Raw genomic sequence first — 19,243 nt, forward strand, 5'->3', positions numbered from 1 at the left:
CACCGCGATTTCTAAAATACACTATAAGTACTCTACAAGTGGATGTGGCACTTCTAGAAGATGTATGATGTGGACTACTGATGAAGGAGAACAGGTCAACTTTATCAACATGAAGAAGAGATGTTCCTCTCTCTGTTCAGGTACACAGATATACTGTATCACACCTCTCTCTGTTCAGGTACACAGATATACTGTATCACACACCTCTCTCTGTTCAGGTACACAGATATACTGTATCACACACCTCTCTCTGTTCAGGTACACAGATATACTGTATCACACCTCTCTGTTCAGGTACACAGATATACTGTATCACACACCTCTCTGTTCAGGTACACAGATATACTGTATCACACACCTCTCTGTTCAGGTACACAGATATACTGTATCACACCTCTCTCTGTTCAGGTACACAGATATACTGTATCACACACCTCTCTCTGTTCAGGTACACAGATATACTGTATCACACACCTCTCTCTGTTAAATTACACAGATATACTGTAACACACACCTCTTTCTCTGTGAGGTTGACCTTTGCCTTGTAGCCGGAGCTGACACACAGTTTGGCTATCCCCAGGTTGGTTCTGACACAGGGCTGGAACCACGGTGGACGGTTGTCAACGTCCTTCACGTTAACCGTGATGGTCACCACGGCAGTGAACGAAGGCTCGCCGGACTCAGAAACGTTATACGTGTCCTGGGAAATGGAATTAATAGATTGTCAAGGAAGGTCAAAGGGCATTGAGCTGAGGACAGCAGATCCTGGTTCTCTACTATAGGATTATGTTATTTTACAGATTCTAGTATATTTCTGGAATACTTTACATATTCTAGTATATTTATTGAATACTTTACAGATTCTAGTATATTAATTGAATATTTTACAGATTCTAGTATATTTATTGAATACTTTACAGATTCTAGTATATTAATTGAATATTTTACAGATTCTAGTATATTTCTTGAATACTTTACAGATTCTAGTATATTTCTTGAATACTTCACAGACTAGTATATTTATTGAATACTTTACATATTCTAGTATATTTATTGAATACTTTACATATTCTAGTATATTTCTTGAATACTTTACAGATTCTAGTATATTTCTTGAATACTTTACAGATTCTAGTATATTTCTTGAATACTTTACAGATTCTAGTAAATTTCTTGAATATTTTACAGATTCTAGTATATTTCTAGAATACTTTACAGATTCTAGTATATTTATTGAATACTTCACAGATTCTAGTATATTTCTTGAATACTTTACAGATTCTAGTATAGTTCTTGAATATTTTACAGATTCTAGTATATTTCTAGAATACTTTACAGATTCTAGTATATTTATTGAATACTTCACAGATTATAGTATATTTATTGAATACTTTACAGATTCTAGTATATTTCTGGAATACTTTACAGATTCTAGTGTATTTATTGAATACTTTACAGATTCTAGTATATTTCTAGAATACTTGGTAATCCCATTTGACATAAACAGTAGGGCAGAATGTAAACAACAGTATACCTGTACATGTAAGACCAGGGAGATCTTTTGGACGGAGTCGTAGTCGATGATGTTTTGCACCAGTATGTTGGGGGTGTTGGCATTCTCCAGTCGTAGATACCTGTTCTGGTGACACCAACAATGACAAACGTGTTTAATCTTCTAACTGCTGAGCAATGATTTGACTGAACCTTTATTTATACCAGGTTTGTCTTGTTGAGATAAAAAAAAATATCTATCTATTTTTCAGGAGAGACCTGGACCAAGACAGCAGCATCAACAGATCAGTGATAGTGTTCATCTGTGATGGAGGGAATGTCTTACCGTGGCTGACTCTAAACGATAGTACAGTGGCTCAGAGTCAATGTCTGTGGCCTCTATCCGACCAACACTGGTGTTCACAGGAGTCAGCTGTGGGAGAGAGAGGGCTCAGAGTCAATGTCTGTGGCCTCTTACTGACCAACACTGGTGTTCACAGGAGTCAGCTGTGGGAGAGAGAGGGCTCAGAGTCAATGTCTGTGGCCTCTATCCGACCAACACTGGTGTTCACAGGAGTCAGCTGTGGGAGAGAGAGGGCTCAGAGTCAATGTCTGTGGCCTCTATCCGACCAACACTGGTGTTCACAGGAGTCAGCTGTGGGAGAGAGAGGGCTCAGAGTCAATGTCTGTGGCCTCTATCCGACCAACACTGGTGTTCACAGGAGTCAGCTGTGGGAGAGAGAGGGCTCAGAGTCAATGTCTGTGGCCTCTTACCGACCAACACTGGTGTTCACAGGAGTCAGCTGTGGGAGAGAGAGGGCTCAGAGTCAATGTCTGTGGCCTCTATCCGACCAACACTGGTGTTCACAGGAGTCAGCTGTGGGAGAGAGAGGGCTCAGAGTCAATGTCTGTGGCCTCTATCCGACCAACACTGGTGTTCACAGGAGTCAGCTGTGGGAGAGAGAGAGCTCAGAATCAATGTCTGTGGCCTCTATCCGACCAACACTGGTGTTCACAGGAGTCAGCTGTGGGAGAGAGAGGGAGGGCTCAGAGTCAATGTCTGTGGCCTCTATCCGACCAACACTGGTGTTCACAGGAGTCAGCTGTGAGAGAGAGAGGGCTCAGAATCAATGTCTGTGGCCTCTATCCAACCAACACTGGTGTTCACAGGAGTCAGCTGTGGGAGAGAGAGGGAGGGCTCAGAGTCAATGTCTGTGGCCTCTATCCGACCAACACTGGTGTTCACAGGAGTCAGCTGTGAGAGAGAGAGGGCTCAGAGTCAATGTCTGTGGCCTCTATCCGACCAACACTGGTGTTCACAGGAGTCAGCTGTGGGAGAGAGAGGGCTCAGAGTCAATGTCTGTGGCCTCTATCCGACAAACACTGGTGTTCACAGGAGTCAGCTGTGGGAGAGAGAGAGCTCAGAATCAATGTCTGTGGCCTCTATCCGACCAACACTGGTGTTCACAGGAGTCAACTGTGGGAGAGAGAGGGAGGGCTCAGAGTCAATGTCTGTGGCCTCTATCCGACCAACACTGGTGTTCACAGGAGTCAGCTGTGGGAGAGAGAGGGCTCAGAGTCAATGTCTGTGGCCTCTATCCGACCAACACTGGTGTTCACAGGAGTCAGCTGTGGGAGAGAGAGGGCTCAGAGTCAACATATTATATTACAGTAAGTTACTTCATGGAAATGTACTGATATGGAAAGTTTATTCATACAAACTGATGTGGTATTGTATGAAGGGTGCAAGTAGTTAATTACTATTGTCATCATAACATAGTCACCATGGTATTGTTGGGCCCACGGAGAAGTGTCTAATGCTGTTAGGTACATAGTAAATAGAAGAAGGTCTCACCTCGTTCACCTGGAGAACGTAATGACTCTGAGCGAAGTTTGGAGGATTATCGTTCACATTTTCAATGAAAACTTCCACAGACACGTTCACCTTAGAAAAGAGTGAATCGTTACTAGTTGGCATTTTATAGAACCTACTTATTTTTTAGAGTTGAAGACTTGATGTGAAAGCATGTTGATATTTTACACATTGAACTTCTTCACCCATAGAGAGCAGAAATATGGTTTGACCTTTGACAGGCACAGCCCAGAAACAGAGAGACCAACCGATGCTTAGGATTCCAGAGCCCCATTCTCTATACAGTGTACTACTATAGACCAGAGCCCTATTCCCTATATAGTGGTACTACTATAGACCAGAGCCCTATTCCCTATTCCCTATATAGTGGTACTACTATAGACCAGAGCCCTATTCCCTATATAGTGGTACTACTATAGACCAGAGCCCTATTCCCTATATAGTGAACTACTATAGACCAGAGCCCTATTCCCTATATAGTGTACTACTATAGACCAGAGCCCTATTCCCTATTCCCTATATAGTGGTACTACTATAGACCAGAGCCCTATTCCCTATATAGTGGTACTACTATAGACCAGAGCCCTATTCCCTATATAGTGAACTACTATAGACCAGAGCCCTATTCCCTATATAGTGGTACTACTATAGACCAGAGCCCTATTCCCTATTCCCTATACAGTGTACTACTATAGACCAGAGCCCTATTCCCTATATAGTGGTACTACTATAGACCAGAGCCCTATTCCCTATATAGTGAACTACTATAGACCAGAGCCCTATTCCCTATATAGTGGTACTACTATAGACCAGAGCCCTATTCCCTATATAGTGGTACTACTATAGACCAGAGCCCTATTCCCTATATAGTGGTACTACTATAGACCAGAGCCCTATTCCCTATATAGTGGTACTACTACAGACCAGAGCACTATTCCCTATATAGTGGTACTACTATAGACCAGAGCCCTATTCCCTATATAGTGGTACTACTATAGACCAGAGCCCTATTCCCTATATAGTGGTACTACTATAGACCAGAGCCCTATTCCCTATATAGTGGTACTACTATAGACCAGAGCCCTATTCCCTATATAGTGGTACTACTATAGACCAGAGCCCTATTCCCTATGTATAGTGGCACTACTGCAGACCAGAGCCCTATTACCTATATACTTTAGACCAGAGCCCTAAGGTACAATTTGGGACATAACCCATGACCATGAGACATGTCATCACTACTACTCACTGATCTGGAGCCAGTTCTGTTGCAGCGCACCCTGACCCACAGCCCCATGACTATGAGACATGTCATCACTACTACTCACTGATCTGGAGCCAGTTCTGTTGCAGCGCACCCTGACCCACAGAGCATCATCCACACGGGGCAGAGACTAGGAAACGAACACAAATGCATCAACTGTTATTTCACACCTTAGACAGAATGCCTCATTGTCCCTCGACCTTTCTTTTGACCTTTCTTTTTTGTCAATGGAAAAATGACCTTTGACCCCTGTAACTGAGTCAGTTCATGGCAACGTTCCAGGCCAACTACTTTGCAGTCGGCCATGCAAGCCATATCTCACAACACTACCTGAACTTGTCCAAGAAGAAAACACAGTTTTAAAATAAATGCACTTTGTGACATGTTAAAAATGGCTATGGATGTTAAGTTCTGACGCTGTATGTATAAAGTATCTCAGAGTAGGAGTTCTGATCCAGGATCAGCACCCCCAGCTTGTATTCTTTGTATTCTACAAAGCAAAACTGATCCTAGATCAGCTTGATACATTGCCCCTAGAGCTCTCACCTCAAAGTCCAGTCCTCTCTTGGCGATGATGTCCGTCCCCCGCAGGTAGAAAGCCTCCGCAGGGTTCTCCGTGACGGTCAGCTGAACACCATCACTACAGGTGATTCTGGCTACTAGAATGTCCACAGTGCTGTTCTCTTTTATAGACACAGGGTCAGGAGAAACTGTACAGACTGAGAGAGATGTGAAACAGACACAGATACAGGGGTCAGGAGAAACTGTACAGACTGAGAGAGATGTGAAACAGACACAGATACAGGGGTCAGGAGAAACTGTACAGACTGAGAGAGATGTGAAACAGACACAGGTACAGGGGTCAGGAGAAACTGTACAGACTGAGAGAGATGTGAAACAGACACAGATACAGGGGTCAGGAGAAACTGTACAGACTGAGAGAGATGTGAAACAGACACAGATACAGTGGTCAGGAGAAACTGTACAGACTGAGAGAGATGTGAAACAGACACAGGTACAGGGGTCAGGAGAAACTGTACAGACTGAGAGAGATGTGAAACAGACACAGATACAGGGGTCAGGAGAAACTGTACAGACTGAGAGAGATGTGAAACAGACACAGGTACAGGGGTCAGGAGAAACTGTACAGACTGAGAGAGATGTGAAACAGACACAGATACAGGGGTCAGGAGAAACTGTACAGACTGAGAGAGATGTGAAACAGACACAGATACAGGGGTCAGGAGAAACTGTACAGACTGAGAGAGATGTGAAACAGACACAGATACAGGGGTCAGGAGAAACTGTACAGACTGAGAGAGATGTGAAACAGACACAGATACAGGGGTCAGGAGAAACTGTACAGACTGAGAGAGATGTGAAACAGACACAGATACAGGGGTCAGGAGAAACTGTACAGACTGAGAGAGATGTCAAACAGACACAGATACAGGGGTCAGGAGAAACTGTACAGACTGAGAGAGATGTGAAACAGACACAGATACAGGGGTCAGGAGAAACTGTACAGACTGAGAGAGATGTGAAACAGACACAGGTACAGGGGTCAGGAGAAACTGTACAGACTGAGAGAGATGTGAAACAGACACAGGTACAGGGGTCAGGAGAAACTGTACAGACTGAGAGAGATGTGAAACAGACACAGATACAGGGGTCAGGAGAAACTGTACAGACTGAGAGAGATGTCAAACAGACACAGATACAGGGGTCAGGAGAAACTGTACAGACTGAGAGAGATGTGAAACAGACACAGGTACAGGGGTCAGGAGAAACTGTACAGACTGAGAGAGATGTGAAACAGACACAGGTACAGGGGTCAGGAGAAACTGTACAGACTGAGAGAGATGTGAAACAGACACAGGTACAGGGGTCAGGAGAAACTGTACAGACTGAGAGAGATGTGAAACAGACACAGGTACAGGGGTCAGGAGAAACTGTACAGACTGAGAGAGATGTGAAACAGACACAGATACAGGGGTCAGGAGAAACTGTGCAGACTGAGAGAGATGTGAAACAGACACAGATACAGGGGTCAGGAGAAACTGTACAGACTGAGAGAGATGTGAAACAGACACAGATACAGGGGTCAGGAGACACTGTACAGACTGAGAGAGATGTGAAACAGACACAGGTACAGGGGTCAGGAGAAACTGTACAGACTGAGAGAGATGTGAAACAGACACAGATACAGGGGTCAGGAGAAACTGTACAGACTGAGAGAGATGTCAAACAGACACAGATACAGGGGTCAGGAGAAACTGTACAGACTGAGAGAGATGTGAAATAGACACAGGTACAGGGGTCAGGAGAAACTGTACAGACTGAGAGAGATGTGAAACAGAAACAGATACAGGGGTCAGGAGAAACTGTACAAACTGAGAGATGTGATGATGAGAAAGGAGGTGAAACAGATACAGATTAAGGGTTGGGGTTCTATTTACATTCAGTTCATTCAGTACAAGACATTGGAATTGGCTGAATTTGAAAATGGATTGACCTCAGACATGCACACAAACAGCAACAAACTATGGTGAAGGATACACTGTATTAATGGAGGTGTAGTGGAGGAGGCGTGTCTACAGATACACTGTATTAATGGAGGTGTGGTGGAGGAGGTGTCTACAGATACACTGTATTAATGGAGGCGTGTCTACAGATACACTGTAATAATGGAGGTGTGGTGGAGGAGGTGTGTCTACACATACACTGTATTAATGGAGGTGTAGTGGAGGAGGCGTGTCTACAGATACACTGTATTAATGAAAGTGTAGTGGAGGAGGCGTGTCTACAGATACACTGTAATAATGGAGGTGTGGTGGAGGAGGCGTGTCTACAGATACACTGTATTAATGGAGGCGTGTCTACAGATACACTGTATTAATGGAGGTGTGGTGGAGGAGGCGTGTCTACAGATACACTGTATTAATGAAGGTGTGGTGGAGGAGGTGTATCTACACTGTATTAATGAAGGTGTGGTGGAGGAGGTGTATCTACACTGTATTAATGAAGGTGTAGTGGAGGAGGCGTGTCTATAGATACACTGTATTAATGAAGGTGTAGTGGAGGAGGTGTATCTACACTGTATTCTGAACTCGACTTAATTCCCTCAGAATTCCACCACCTTTATGCGCCAGGAAACCATGAATAAGGTCTAGCGAACCTGTCAGCTCCAAGCGGAAAAAGAATATACTTTTTTTCTCTCGATATAAATAGCACCATTCTCCACGCACTGTAATTTACAACCTGATCAGAGCTATTGATAAGAGCTATTGATAAGAGCTATTGATAAGAGCTAGGTAAATGAGTAATCCGTTTGGACAAGGGGATTGTAAATAGAAATGACACTTAGCTTTAGATTTATTTGACCTAATAATCGCAAGACAAATGTGAAACCAGTCATAAGGCAACAAACTGAAGCATTTCAACCTTTCAAATTTCCCACAATAAAGTTTATGAAAGGCTGTGTCATTATGCAGAATTTAAATGACCTTTTAAAATTACCTTTTAACTTGCGGGGATCGGCACTCTCGAATGTCTTAATTATATATAGGCTACCCCGACTTTCTCTATCTCCTATTTCTATCACGTTAAATAATATCCATTATCAGTATCGACAGTCTGTAGGCGTAATAAACACACTAAAATTAAACTGTTAGTTCCTTTATTTGGTATATAGCCGACATTACCATTCCATTTGATTCCATTGTTTCGTTTAACCTTCATTTGCCTCCTCTATGAACGCCGTCGTGGCTTTGTGGTTGTTGCTGAGGATCATTAGTGACGGAGGATGACGGACCCGTAGGACCCGTAGGCGTTACCCGCAAGGTGGGAGACCCACGAGGTGTGGGTGCACACGCTCCTGTCATCGATGTCTATGTTTTATTTTGTATAATAAATCATTTTGAGAGTAACCCTCCAACAAGTCATTCATTAACCTTTTTAATGTCCATATGTACTAGGGAGCTAAGTGTTTGTTTGTTTATTGGGCTTCAGGAATGTGACTGAAAAGGTGAAAATTAAAAAATGAACTGATTGAAAGTATAAGGGGGTATCGGTGAATATAGGTCGTGGTCAAGACTACGACGGCGCCAGTGTTAATGAGCGGCGTTTACTCAGGTGTTCAACAGCGCATATCAGACCCAGAGCTTAATGCTTCATAGGTAGTTCTTAATTAGTTTCAATTTAGAAAACAGATCTCTCCGCAGAAGCAACAAATACAGGGAAGGTAAACAAAAACCTGCTTGATTGCCATAGCAACATCAGGGAACATGGGCAGAACGGAGTTGTTCTTCAAATACAGTAGTTATCTTCTATTCTGTACCATCTTTAATTAATTGAGCCTCGCATTCTCCTTAATTCCCGCTCTCAACACGTTACGGAAATAGATGAAGTCTATAGGAAGCTCTTGGGACAGGTCGTCTGGGTACTGGAAAGCCCATACATTTGCAGATGCGAACAGACCATCATCTTTAGCAGACAACAGTTTCGTTCATAGGCTACTGGCGAACCGGAGTTTGAGTTGTGTGGTTACAATATCAACGGTCCCTTATCTCTGGTATATCTTGGCATCCATCATCCAACAATGAATTTGAATTATGTGCAGCGCAATTTACATATAATTCCAGATGTCTCAGGAATGTCTGGGTTTGCAATACTCAGCATAGAAAACAGTTGGGTCGGCAAATTGGGCCGACAGGCCGTGGTGGATAAAATTTGATTTGAATTCAATTGAATTTAGCCCATTTGTTAAGGCTATCAGCCAGACAAAACCCGTGGAGTTCAACCATAAAGTGTCTGAAAGTACAGTATCCTCAAGCAGACTACTTCCCCCCTTATTGTTAGGCTATTTGAGATGTTACTTTGATAAGAAGTTAATAAATACTGTGTATAGCTATAGATAGTACACTGCATAATGAAACAATCCCTAGTAAACTAGTGTTTTGAGGGTGACTGACTGTATTTTTTGTCATTAATTGACTGGTTTTACGCACAACAACGTTCTATTCAAGATGGGAGAGAGCGCGAGGACGGCTCATGTCATGCAGGTTCAGGTAGCCTATATAGGACAGTTGTATATCCTATGAAATATATATATATATATATATATATATATATATATATATATATATATATATATATATATATATAGCTGATAGCTGATCAGTATGCTGCTGCAACAAACATTTATTTTAGAATCTGCAATATTTCAATTCCGAACTTTATTGACTTAATAAGTAATTACATTATTGCCACTGTGTAGTGGTGTAAAGTACTTAAGTCGTATTTTGGGGAATCTGTACTTTAATATTTTTTCTATTTTTTGACTACTTTTGCTTTTACTTCACTACATTCCTAAAGAAAATGATGTACTTTTTACTCCATACATTTTCCCTGACACCCAAAAGTACGAGTTACAATTTGAGTGCTTAGCAGGACAGGAAAACGGTCCAATTCACACACTCATCAAGAGAACGTCCCTGGTCATCCCTACTGCCTCTGATCTGGTTGATTCACTAAATATAAATGCTTCCTTTGTAAATGATGTCTAAGTGTTGGAGTGTGACCCTGGCTGCCAAAAATATATTTAAAAAAATAAAATTGTGCCGTCTGGTTTGCTAAATATCAGGAATTCGATGTATAGCAGTGACTTTTACTTTATACTTTTACTCAACTATGACAATGCAGTACTTTTTCCACCTCTGTACTTAAGTACATTTCAAATCTGATACTGTTAGACTTTTAGTCAAGTAGTTTTTTACTAGGTTACTTTCACTTTTACTTGAGTAATTTTGTATTGAAGTATCTTTACTGTTACTCAAGTATGACATTTTGAGTACTCTGCACCTCTGCCACCAGGCAACAGTCCAAAAATGTCAGCACTGGGACACCCTGTAGAGCTTCGTGAACTGTTAGGCTTTAAGAGAAAATGACGAACAAATAGGTCTACCAATAAACATTTACCCATTAGCTAAAACGAAGCTAAGCCTTGGCACCAAACAAGTCCTGTAATCGATTCGATTAGGCTGCGCAGCCGCGTAGACATGTCGCAATTTCAGCACCATGGACAGCGATCAGCAGTCTACACCTTGCGGATGGAGGAAAGGAGCAGCGTTATGCCAGTGCATGTAGTCTATTTAAATCGTCATGGAACGGAGGGCAGACCAAGACGTAACAGTTTTGAGCCTGACACACATGGGGCGATAGTTGGCTGTGCAATCACACAGTTCCATGGTTAGTGCAGGCAATAGACGACGGCATAGCCTACTATTGTACACTATTCACTATTCTCCCTATTCTAATTGTATATACACGAAGCGTCCAACATTACCATGGGTTAAATAACTATTTAAGGGGATGGCTTAAGATAAATGTCCTGAAAACCCTTATCGAATTAAAACTCCACGATAAAATATGTTGACCAGCAAGTTGTGAGGCTTTTCAGTTGTTGAATTTAGGTCTACGTTTATTTATTCAGCAAGCGCAAGGGAGCCACACCTGCAAAACCCCGTTAATTACGCACCTTCATAAGGTAGGTCTGAACATCAGCTATGGAGAAGCGAGAAGGAAAGGCGTGATGAGGCGGTTGACTCATAACCGCGTAACCCGCAGTCTCCGCGTTATCCGCAGCGCTGGTGGGTTTTAGGGTTATGGGAATATTTTATGGTTGAAGACCGGGTGGGTGGCGAGCGGGTTGAATAAAGAGAAAACAAAACCTTTTTAAAAAATACATAAATGTAGAATTATTGTGTGATTTATATCTATAGGCTACATTGAGGTTTTTCGTTCATTATTTTAGGCTAACAGGCATTATCAGTAGCCTATTTAAGCCTAAACTTCAGCGCGCACCAAATAGCCTACATATCTTATTGCCAAATGCTTATGGGACGGGAATAAAAAGTTAATGTAGATCCACAGAGGCTAAAAGAACAATGTCGGAGTTTAATTAAATAAGTGAAAAGCTGCGGAATGCAGAGTTAAAAATAAAGAGTAGGGAGGCCCAGAGAAGAAGTCCAATGTTATAGAAGAGAGGACCAGAACAGTAGTCTGATGTTATAGAAGAGAGGACCAGAACAGTAGTCTGATGTTATAGAAGAGAGGACCAGAACAGTAGTCTGATGTTATAGAAGAGAGGACCAGAACAGTAGTCTAATGTTATAGAAGAGAGGACCAGAACAGTAGTCTGATGTTATAGAAGAGAGGACCAGAACAGTAGTCTAATGTTATAGAAGAGAGGACCAGAACAGTAGTCTAATGTTATAGAAGAGAGGACCAGAACAGTAGTCTAATGTTATAGAAGAGAGGACCAGAACAGTAGTCTAATGTTATAGAAGAGAGGACCAGAACAGTAGTCTGATGTTATAGAAGAGAGGACCAGAACAGTAGTCTAATGTTATAGAAGAGAGGACCAGAACAGTAGTCTGATGTTATAGAAGAGAGGACCAGAACAGTAGTCTAATGTTATAGAAGAGAGGACCAGAACAGTAGTCTAATGTTATAGAAGAGAGGACCAGAACAGTAGTCTAATGTTATAGAAGAGAGGACCAGAACAGTAGTCTAATGTTATAGAAGAGAGGACCAGAACAGTAGTCTAATGTTATAGAAGAGAGGACCAGAACAGTAGTCTAATGTTATAGAAGAGAGGACCAGAACAGTAGTCTAATGTTATAGAAGAGAGGACCAGAACAGTAGTCTAATGTTATAGAAGAGAGGACCAGAACAGTAGTCTAATGTTATAGAAGAGAGGACCAGAACAGTAGTCTAATGTTATAGAAGAGAGGACCAGAACAGTAGTCTAATGTTATAGAAGAGAGGACCAGAACAGTAGTCTAATGTTATAGAAGAGAGGACCAGAACAGTAGTCTAATGTTATAGAAGAGAGGACCAGAACAGTAGTCTAATGTTATAGAAGAGAGGACCAGAACAGTAGTCTAATGTTATAGAAGAGAGGACCAGAACAGTAGTCTGATGTTATAGAAGAGAGGACCAGAACAGTAGTCTAATGTTATAGAAGAGAGGACCAGAACAGTAGTCTGTTATAGAAGAGAGGACCAGAACAGTAGTCTGATGTTATAGAAGAGAGGACCAGAACAGTAGTCTAATGTTATAGAAGAGAGGACCAGAACAGTAGTCTGTTATAGAAGAGAGGACCAGAACAGTAGTCTAATGGTATAGAAGAGAGGACCAGAACAGTAGTCTAATGTTATAGAAGAGAGGACCAGAACAGTAGTCTGATGTTATAGAAGAGAGGACCAGAACAGTAGTCTGATGTTATAGAAGAGAGGACCAGAACAGTAGTCTAATGTTATAGAAGAGAGGACCAGAACAGTAGTCTGATGTTATAGAAGAGAGGACCAGAACAGTAGCCTAATGTTATAGAAGAGAGGACCAGAACAGTAGTCTAATGTTATAGAAGAGAGGACCAGAGAAGTAGTCTACTGTTTGGGAATGATTTGGTGGTAAAAGAGGATGATAGCAGTGACAGCCAGCTATGTTTTTTAAATGTAGTTTTACAATATATTTATTGTCATTTTTTACAATTTAACAATCAGCAAAATATGACACAGATAATGTCCCTGGGAGCACATCACAGATAATGTCCCTGGGAGCACATCACAGATAATGTCCCGTTATTCCTTCCACCTACACAAAACACCATGCTACCTGGGAGCACATCACAGATAATGTCCCGTTATTCCTTCCACCTACACAAAACACCATGCTACCTGGGAGCACATCACAGATAATGTCCCGTTATTCCTTCCACCTACACAAAACACCATGCTACCTGGGAGCACATCACAGATAATGCCCCGTTATTCCTTCCATCTACACAAAACACCATGCTACCTGGGAGCACATTGTGCAAAACCCTTCCCTCCCCAACACAGGAACACCCCCCTCCCTCCCCAACACAGGAACACCCCCCCCCCCCCCCCTCCCCTCTACCGGTATTAGCTTCAATGACAACAACAAAAAAGAAACAGAATGAACTTCACATTCAAGGTTAGAAAATAAATTATTCAACGCAAAAACAACAAATAATAATAATAATATATGAATGAAGAAAGTAATATTGAGTCAGCTGAGGTGACGACTGTAGAAACTGCTGAAAGTCCCCCCAGACATCAGTCAACGCAAAGGGTTTATTACGTACATTGTACTTTATTTTCCCAGCTAGCAGTGTTATGTGTGATGATTGTGAGGCGCTATACAAATTCGACAGTTACACGACGGGGACTTTGAATATGCCTATGGCGTGTCAATGGAACCGTAGTCTACTGTTCTGATGGGTTAAATGAAAAACTGAAATCTGGACACTGATTGTGGGTCTATAACCTCTCCCATAGCCTGAATATTAACTCCTGCCGCATTTCTTGCAGTAGAACGATAGGCCTACACCTAAGCTACATTTTGACTTGGCAAGAGGAGTGGAGAAATATCATTTCTTTCTTTCAGCATCTTGACAGTATGTGAAAACTCAGCATACAAATACATAGTTAGATAAACTACATGGCCACTACTCAACAAACCATTTCTGTACGTCTGTACTCCCCTCGCTTTAAGCACGGGGGTATTGCACGGGGGTATTGTCATGCTGAAACAAGACACGGCCTTCCCCAAACTGTTGCCACAAAGTTGGAAGCACAGAATCGTCTAGAATATCATTGTATCCTGGGGGGGGGGGGGGGGGGGGGGGGGGGGGGGGGGCTAGCTCGAACCATGAAAAACAGCCCCTGACCATTATTCCTCATCCACCAAACTTTACAGTTGACACTATGCATTAGGGCAGGTAGCGTTCTCCTGGCATCCGCCAAACCCTGATTCGTCCATCGGACTACCAGATTCGTCTGTCCAGAGATGATGTCCAATGATGGTGAGATTTACACCACTCCAGCCAACATTTGGCATTGCGCATGGTGATCTTAGGCTTGTGTGTGGCTGCTCAGCTATGGAAACCAATTTCATGAAGCTCTCGACAAACAGTTATTGTGCTGACATTGCTTCCAGAGGCAGTCGGTGGTGAGTGTTGCAACCGAGGACAGATGATTTTTTACGAGCTATGGTGCTTCAGTACTCGGCGGTCCTGTCCTGTCAGCGTGTGTGGCCTACCACTTCACGGTTGAGCCGTTGTTGCTCCTAGACATTTCCACTTCACAATAACAACAGCTCTAGCAGGGCAGAAATTTGACGAACTGACTTGTATGACGGTACCACGTTGAAAGTCACTGAGCTCTTCAGTACTGCCCATTCTACTGCCAATGTTTGTCTATGGAGATTGCATGGCTGTGTGTTCGATTTTATACAACTGTCAGCAACGGGTGTGGCTGAAATAGACAAACCCAGTAATTTGAAGGGGTGTCCACATACAATTGGCCATGCAGTGGACCATCTGTAGAGATGCTGTCTTTATCAGCATCATAAAACCTGATAGCATGGTTAGGGACCGTCTCTAAAGGTGAAGGTGCTGTCTTTATCAGCATCATAAAACCTGATAGCATGGTTAGGGACCGTCTCTAAAGGTGAAGGTGCTGTCTTTATCAGTGTCATAAAACCTGATAACGTGGTTAGGGACCGTCTCTAAAGGTGAAGGTGCTGTCTTTATCAGCATCATAAAACCTGATAGTGTCGTTAGGGACCGTCTCTAAAGGTGAAGGAGCTGTCTTTATCAGCATCATAAAACCTGATAGCGTGGTTAGGGAACGTCTCTAAAGGTGAAGGTGCTGTCTTTATCAGCATCATAAAACCTGATAGCGTGGTTAGGGACCGTCTCTAAAGGTGAAGGTGCTGTCTTTATCAGCATCAAAAAACCTGATAGAGAGGTTAGGGACTGTCTCTAAAGGTGAAGGTGCTGTCTTTATCAGCATCATAAAACCTGATAGCGAGGTTAGGGACTGTCTCTAAAGGTGAAGGTGCTGTCTTTATCAGCATCATAAAACCTGATAGCGTGGTTAGGGACCGTCAGTAAAGGTGAAGGTGATGTCTTTATCAGCATCATAAAACCTGATAGCGAGGTTAGGGACCGTCTCTAAAGGTAAAGGTGCTGTCTTTATCAGCATCATAAAACCTGATATCGTGGTTAGGGACCGTCAGTAAAGGTGAAGGTGATGTCTTTATCAGCATCATAAAACCTGATAGCGAGGTTAGGGACCGTCTCTAAAGGTGAAGGTGCTGTCTTTATCAGCATCATTAAACCTCATACTATTTCAAACACATAAAATATGCATCTAAGCCAAACTGAAATCTTATCAGAAACATGTTGGGTCGTTTTCACATATTTCTATTTCCTTACAACCGGTGAAACTGGACATTTTGCACAGAAAATCTTTCCCGTTTTTTAAAAGAATTATTGCATTTTATCGCTGGTCCCTAAAGGTCTTTGCTCCGAGAAAGAATCAGAGAAGACGGAGAAAACTTTACCGATGTCAACTGTATTGAAGCATTCATTCTATCGATCTATCTAGAATGTTGAGCAAAAGGGTTGATTTAATCTTCTAGGTCCATTTATAAATGACAGAAGAGAAGCTGCATCTAATTACAGACAAGTTGACTAACAAATAGCCTACCAACATGCTGGAAATTATAAGCAGAAACACATCTATATCAGGCAACAACTAAAAATATCCTGCACCTCCTGTTAAAAAAACCTTCTGCTGTCTCTGACTGTAGCCTACAGCACATGTGGTATAGTAGTGGGTTAGGGTTGGGTGCGGGTCTCAGATTTTCACTTTATCACATAGAGTCTGGCGGTTGCGGATGCGTTATCAGCAATGGCGGGTGGGTGAGCCAACAGTTGACCTGCGCACCGCTAGCGCGTGGAGGAAAGGCGCAACTTCCTAAGTCAGAATCTGGCCCGTGGTGTCAGTGTGATGTGCAGGCCTCAAGGCCTGTGAAACATTGACAGAGGTAGTTACCAATATATAAAACCCGTTTTTTGATAAGAGGTCAGATTGCACTGTGCTTGAGGACAGGGCATTTGATTCATGTTTAATAATTTTTTAGCTTGTGAAATTTTCAAGCAATGTCCTATAATCCTGGATGTCTTTGGGGGTGGGGGGGTGGGGGGGGGGGTAAAGAACTGGTCCTAGGCAGACTTATTCACTTTAAACAAAATTAACCAAATCAGCCTGTGTAACCTAAGATGGACACTGTGTGTATCCCCCCGCTATTAAAAAATAAAACAACAATCCACAACCCCTCTCAACAACAGACCAAGATAACCACCTGACCGAAGCGGCCAATAGAACCATCACTACTCACAATAGAACCGTCACTACTCACAATAGAACCGTCACTACTCACAATAGAACCGTCACTACTCACAATAGAACCATCACTACTCACAATAGAACCATCACTACTCACAATAGAACCATCACTACTCACAATAGAACCATCACTACTCACAATAGAACCGTCACTACTCACAATAGAACCATCACTACTCACAATAGAACCGTCACTACTCACAATAGAACCATCACTACTCACAATAGAACCGTCACTACTCACAATAGAACCATCACTACTCACAATAGAACCATCACTACTCACAATAGAACCATCACTACTCACAATAGAACCGTCACTACTCACAATAGAACCGTCACTACTCACGTTTCTCAGCTGGACAAAGTACAGAAAGTAAAAACAACACCAGACAACCCAGGAGGATATTTGCAGTTTGCTGTTTTCCTTTATAATTATATAGTTCCATGTCCTGGTTTTCAGACGACACGACAAATGAAGTCCGTAGAGAGGACGAGGAGAGGAGACGATGGTACCAGTTGGTACTCACCGGGCACAATGCTTTGTCTGTGTTGCCCTGCCTGACGTGTGGGAGTCGACTACAGTTGCAATGTTTGTGACTTCATCTTAGGGTCATATTATTGCCTGAAGAGCCTGCCAACAGTGGCCTGCTGGCCTCCTACTAAAATACTTGCATCTGTTTTGCGGCTTGAACGACACTGGAAGTGTCTGAAATGGCATCCTATTCCTTATGGTTAAAAGTAGTGCACTATATAGGGAACAGGGCTCTGGTCTATAGTAGTGTACTATATAGGGAATAGGGCTCTGGTCTATAGTAGTGTACTATATAGGGAACAGGGCTCTGGTCTATAGTAGTGTACTATATAGGGAATAGGGCTCTGGTCTATAGTAGTGCACTATATAGGGAACAGGGCTCTGGTCTATAGTAGTGTACTATATAGGGAATAGGGCTCTGGTCTATAGTAGTGTACTATATAGGGAATAGGGCTCTGGTCTATAGTAGTGTACTATATAGGGAATAGGGCCCTGGTCTATAGTAGTGCACTATATAGGGAATAGGGTTCTGGTCCATAGTAGTACCACTATATAGGGAACAGGGCTCTGGTCTATAGTAGTGCACTATATAGGGAACAGGGCTCTGGTCTATAGTAGTGCACTATATAGGGAATAGGGCTCTGGTCTATAGTAGTACCACTATATAGGGAATAGGACTCTGGTCCATAGTAGTACCACTATATAGGGAATAGGGCTCTGGTCTATAGTAGTACCACTATATAGGGAATAGGGCTCTGGTCTATAGTAGTACCACTATATAGGGAATAGGGCTCTGGTCTATAGTAGTACCACTATATAGGGAATAGGGCTCTGGTCTATAGTAGTACCACTATATAGGGAATAGGGCTCTGGTCTATAGTAGTACCACTATATAGGGAATAGGGCTCTGGTCTATAGTAGTACCGCTATATAGGGAATAGGGCTCTGGTCTATAGTAGTGCACTATATAGGGAATAGGGCTCTGGTCTATAGTAGTGTACTATATAGGGAATAGGGCTCTGGTCTATAGTAGTGTACTATATAGGGAATAGGGCCCTGGTCTATAGTAGTGCACTATATAGGGAATAGGGTTCTGGTCCATAGTAGTACCACTATATAGGGAACAGGGCTCTGGTCTATAGTAGTGCACTATATAGGGAACAGGGCTCTGGTCTATAGTAGTACCACTATATAGGGAATAGGACTCTGGTCCATAGTAGTACCACTATATAGGGAATAGGGCTCTGGTCTATAGTAGTACCACTATATAGGGAATAGGGCTCTGGTCTATAGTAGTACCACTATATAGGGAATAGGGCTCTGGTCTATAGTAGTACCACTATATAGGGAATAGGGCTCTGGTCTATAGTAGTACCGCTATATAGGGAATAGGGCTCTGGTCTATAGTAGTGCACTATATAGGGAATAGGGCTCTGGTCTATAGTAGTACCACTATATAGGGAATAGGGCTCTGGTCTATAGTAGTACCACTATATAGGGAATAGGGCTCTGGTCTATAGTAGTACCACTATATAGGGAATAGGGCTCTGGTCTATAGTAGTACCACTATATAGGGAATAGGGCTCTGGTCTATAGTAGTACCACTATATAGGGAATAGGGTTCTGGTCTATAGTAGTACCACTATATAGGGAATAGGGCTCTGGTCTATAGTAGTACCACTATATAGGGCTCTGGTCTATAGTAGTGCACTATATAGGTAATAGGGCTCTGGTCCTCGGATGGGGCCACAGTGTCTCCTGACCCCTCCTGTCTCAATCTCCAGTATTTATGCTGC

General features: G+C 42.5%; 1 protein-coding gene across 3 annotated transcripts in view; it reads right to left on the reverse strand.

Annotated features, from left to right (window-relative positions):
* The window catches only part of cdhr5a (cadherin-related family member 5a), a 36,616-nt gene extending 19,180 nt beyond the window's left edge, over window positions 1–17,436 (reverse strand). For all 3 annotated transcript variants that reach the window (XR_005052319.1, XM_036981603.1, XM_036981605.1), the window contains exons 1-7: window positions 17,262–17,436; window positions 5,175–5,347; window positions 4,693–4,758; window positions 3,347–3,436; window positions 1,838–1,924; window positions 1,535–1,639; window positions 515–700 (exon numbers count right to left, since the gene is read on the reverse strand). Coding sequence is in view for 2 of the 3 variants with exons in the window: in XM_036981603.1 (XP_036837498.1) it covers window positions 515–700; window positions 1,535–1,639; window positions 1,838–1,924; window positions 3,347–3,436; window positions 4,693–4,758; window positions 5,175–5,347; window positions 17,262–17,361 (807 nt within the window). In the remaining variant the exon portion in view is untranslated. The remainder of the gene's footprint in view (window positions 1–514; window positions 701–1,534; window positions 1,640–1,837; window positions 1,925–3,346; window positions 3,437–4,692; window positions 4,759–5,174; window positions 5,348–17,261) is intronic.
* Between the last annotated feature and the right edge of the window lie 1,807 nt (window positions 17,437–19,243).

The sequence above is a fragment of the Oncorhynchus mykiss genome, chromosome 6, assembly GCF_013265735.2.
Source record: "Oncorhynchus mykiss isolate Arlee chromosome 6, USDA_OmykA_1.1, whole genome shotgun sequence".
In the NCBI taxonomy this organism is placed as follows: domain Eukaryota; kingdom Metazoa; phylum Chordata; class Actinopteri; order Salmoniformes; family Salmonidae; genus Oncorhynchus; species Oncorhynchus mykiss.